Here is a 2,615-nt window from a genome sequence, read left to right as displayed (position 1 = left end):
TAGAAAACTGATTATGCCATGTTACTGATAGGAAACCTGATTATAGTATGCTATTGATAGAAAACTGATTATACCATGTTACTGATTAGAAAACTGATTATGCCATGTTACTGATAGGAAATTGATTATAGTATACTATTGCTAGGGAACTGATTATGCCATGTTACTGATAGGAAACAAATTGTGATATATTTTTCTTGGATGTTTAATTTATCAAATTAAATGCAATGGATCAAATTGAGTAATGGAATAAATTGATAAATAAAGTAGATTATTAACTGATAGAAAACTGATAGAAAATCTATTTTGTTTAAATAATATGTATTAAATTAAGTAACAGAATAATTTTGAATAATTTGGAGGAATAAATCTACGAACTAATCAACATGGCATTTTTCCATCAGCACATGTTTGTGAAATTGATTTGGTTGAAGAAATTTGCATGGGAGCTTTACCAAGTAATGTTAATCGTAAGTTATCATATTAATTAGTATTTAAAAATGCTTATTTGAAATTATAAAAAAGTTTAATTAAGTGAAAAGAAAACAAATTTTAATTTTGTTTTTTTTTCTTTTTTTCTTTACATTGCAGTAATTTGATCATTAATATTACTTTCAATACATTGGCAGTAACTTTGAATCATTAAGTGAAGTATAAGTAAATTGATTGGATTGGATTAAATTCTAGAATTAGCTATAAGTGATTAGTTCGGTTGAATTGTAAAATTAATCGTAAATGATTAGTTCAGTTGAATTCTGAATTTGACCATAATTAATCCGTTCCACTAAATCCTAAAGTGAAATATAAGTGATGTCGTCAGTTGAATTCCGAAGATTAATTGGAAGTATACCGATGACATTCTTAAAAGTATTTTTAAGTAATGAACATTTTCTTGTATCATTCTAAGTTAATGCATCAATAAGACAAAACGAAAAGGTCTATTCACTATAAATAGCTATCTAGCAAAATAATATCTTGAATAATTCCAGAAACGATGACAAGTGAACGTGACACATTTTATCTGACAATGTTAGCATCAATTGAAGTTGCGCATCATAAGGGAAATGATATCCTTGTACAGGCTATGAATAAGGTTATCAAGTGTATTAATTTTCTTTGTATTTACATAACTTTTTTATGGAATAATTTTGTTAAAATTAACAGGAAAGCGTTTGGATTTTTAGGTTTTTGTTTTTCATCATTTCTCATGAAAAACGAACGATTATTTTTAATTTTACTCAAAGATTTTTCAAATAAGTTTTATGGGTATCACGATTTATCGTCCTTTTAATTAATTAATTTTCATTGACTAATTGAATTTCCAATTTAATTTTTAATTTAATTTTCATTTAGAAGAAAAAATTAATTTTCATTAAATTTTATTTTGTTTTTCCTTTAATTTAATTTTCATTTAGACAATTTAATAAAATGGGAAAAAAAATTTCTTTAATTTGCCCATCTACCATCTTTACATTGTCTTTTTTTCGCTTTAATATAATTTTGTTAATAACTATTCATTGTAGTAATAATAATAACATTACTTTCATTAAGATGACAAATTATGGAAGTAATTAATATGTTGTTGCTAATGTAATAATGTGATTAATTAGGGAAAAATTAATGTAATTTATAATTTGAAATAAAAGTTTAATAAAATTTAGGTACTTAATGTTTATCAAAATAAGGAAGAAGTAATAGTACCACAAACAGTACTAATGGAAGTATCATATCGTGGTATACATATTATTGATAAACGACGAAAGAATGTAAGTTATCTGTATGAAATTGAAAACTTAAATAGAACAAAATTAAATTTTGAAGAACTAAAATCTACAATTTCCTCAAATCATTTAATTTAGTAAATTCTTGTTGGAGAAATTTCTTTTTCAAATTTGAAAAATCGACGAATTTATCTTAGTCAATACTTTAATTACTTCACATTATGATTTTACTATTATCTTCTTTTTTCTTTGTTTTTCTTTTACGATTTCTTTATATCACTTGGTAAATTTTGGATTCCATGCTTTTGAGCTTAAAAAATGAAAAAACAAAACTGAATTATCCAATAATTTAGTCTTCAGTTTTTTTAATTTTATTTCGTATTTTAATTTCAATATTGTCTTTTATTTGTCATTTTTCACTTGCTTTTTTTTCATGTTTTAAGTTTAAGCAATAAATTTTAAATAATCAACAAAGTTTTTAATAATATTAGAATATGAAATAATTTATTCAAATTGAAAATTGCATATTTATTACATTTACTGAAACGAATTGCTATAAGTACTATCCAGAATAAATGTCTCATTTTTTTAACATTTACCCACTTCTTTTGTAAATAATGCTTAAATATTTACTCATTCTTTATATAATCCTTTATTTTTTTTCAGTTTTTTCAATGTCCTACATTTGATTTCTTCTATAGCTTACAAAATATTTCATTTTGTGGTGCACATCCAAAACAACTTAGGTTAGTTTACCCTCTTTTTTATTTTTCAAATTTTAACAAACATCCATCAGAATTTCATTTCCTGTATTTTAAATAATATATCGGAAATGCTTTCAGATACAATACTCCTTTCGGTTTTGTCAAAATGTTTTTGACTTCATTATAATAA

At 23.6% G+C, this 2,615-nt stretch overlaps 1 protein-coding gene across 1 annotated transcript in view; it reads left to right on the top strand.

The window, feature by feature from the left end:
• The window catches only part of LOAG_18610 (hypothetical protein), a gene marked incomplete at its 5' end in the record, with an annotated part of 14,434 nt that overhangs the window by 10,707 nt on the left and 1,112 nt on the right, over positions 1-2,615 (top strand). The window contains 4 exons of the mRNA XM_020451273.1: positions 363-470; positions 990-1,093; positions 1,662-1,766; positions 2,388-2,467. Coding sequence (XP_020304960.1) covers positions 363-470; positions 990-1,093; positions 1,662-1,766; positions 2,388-2,467 — 397 coding nt within the window. The remainder of the gene's footprint in view (positions 1-362; positions 471-989; positions 1,094-1,661; positions 1,767-2,387; positions 2,468-2,615) is intronic.

The sequence above is a fragment of the Loa loa genome (assembly GCF_000183805.2).
Source record: "Loa loa unplaced genomic scaffold supercont3.397, whole genome shotgun sequence".
In the NCBI taxonomy this organism is placed as follows: domain Eukaryota; kingdom Metazoa; phylum Nematoda; class Chromadorea; order Rhabditida; family Onchocercidae; genus Loa; species Loa loa.
Note: the sequence above shows the minus strand (reverse complement) of the source record. Positions and strands in the feature narration are given on the sequence as shown.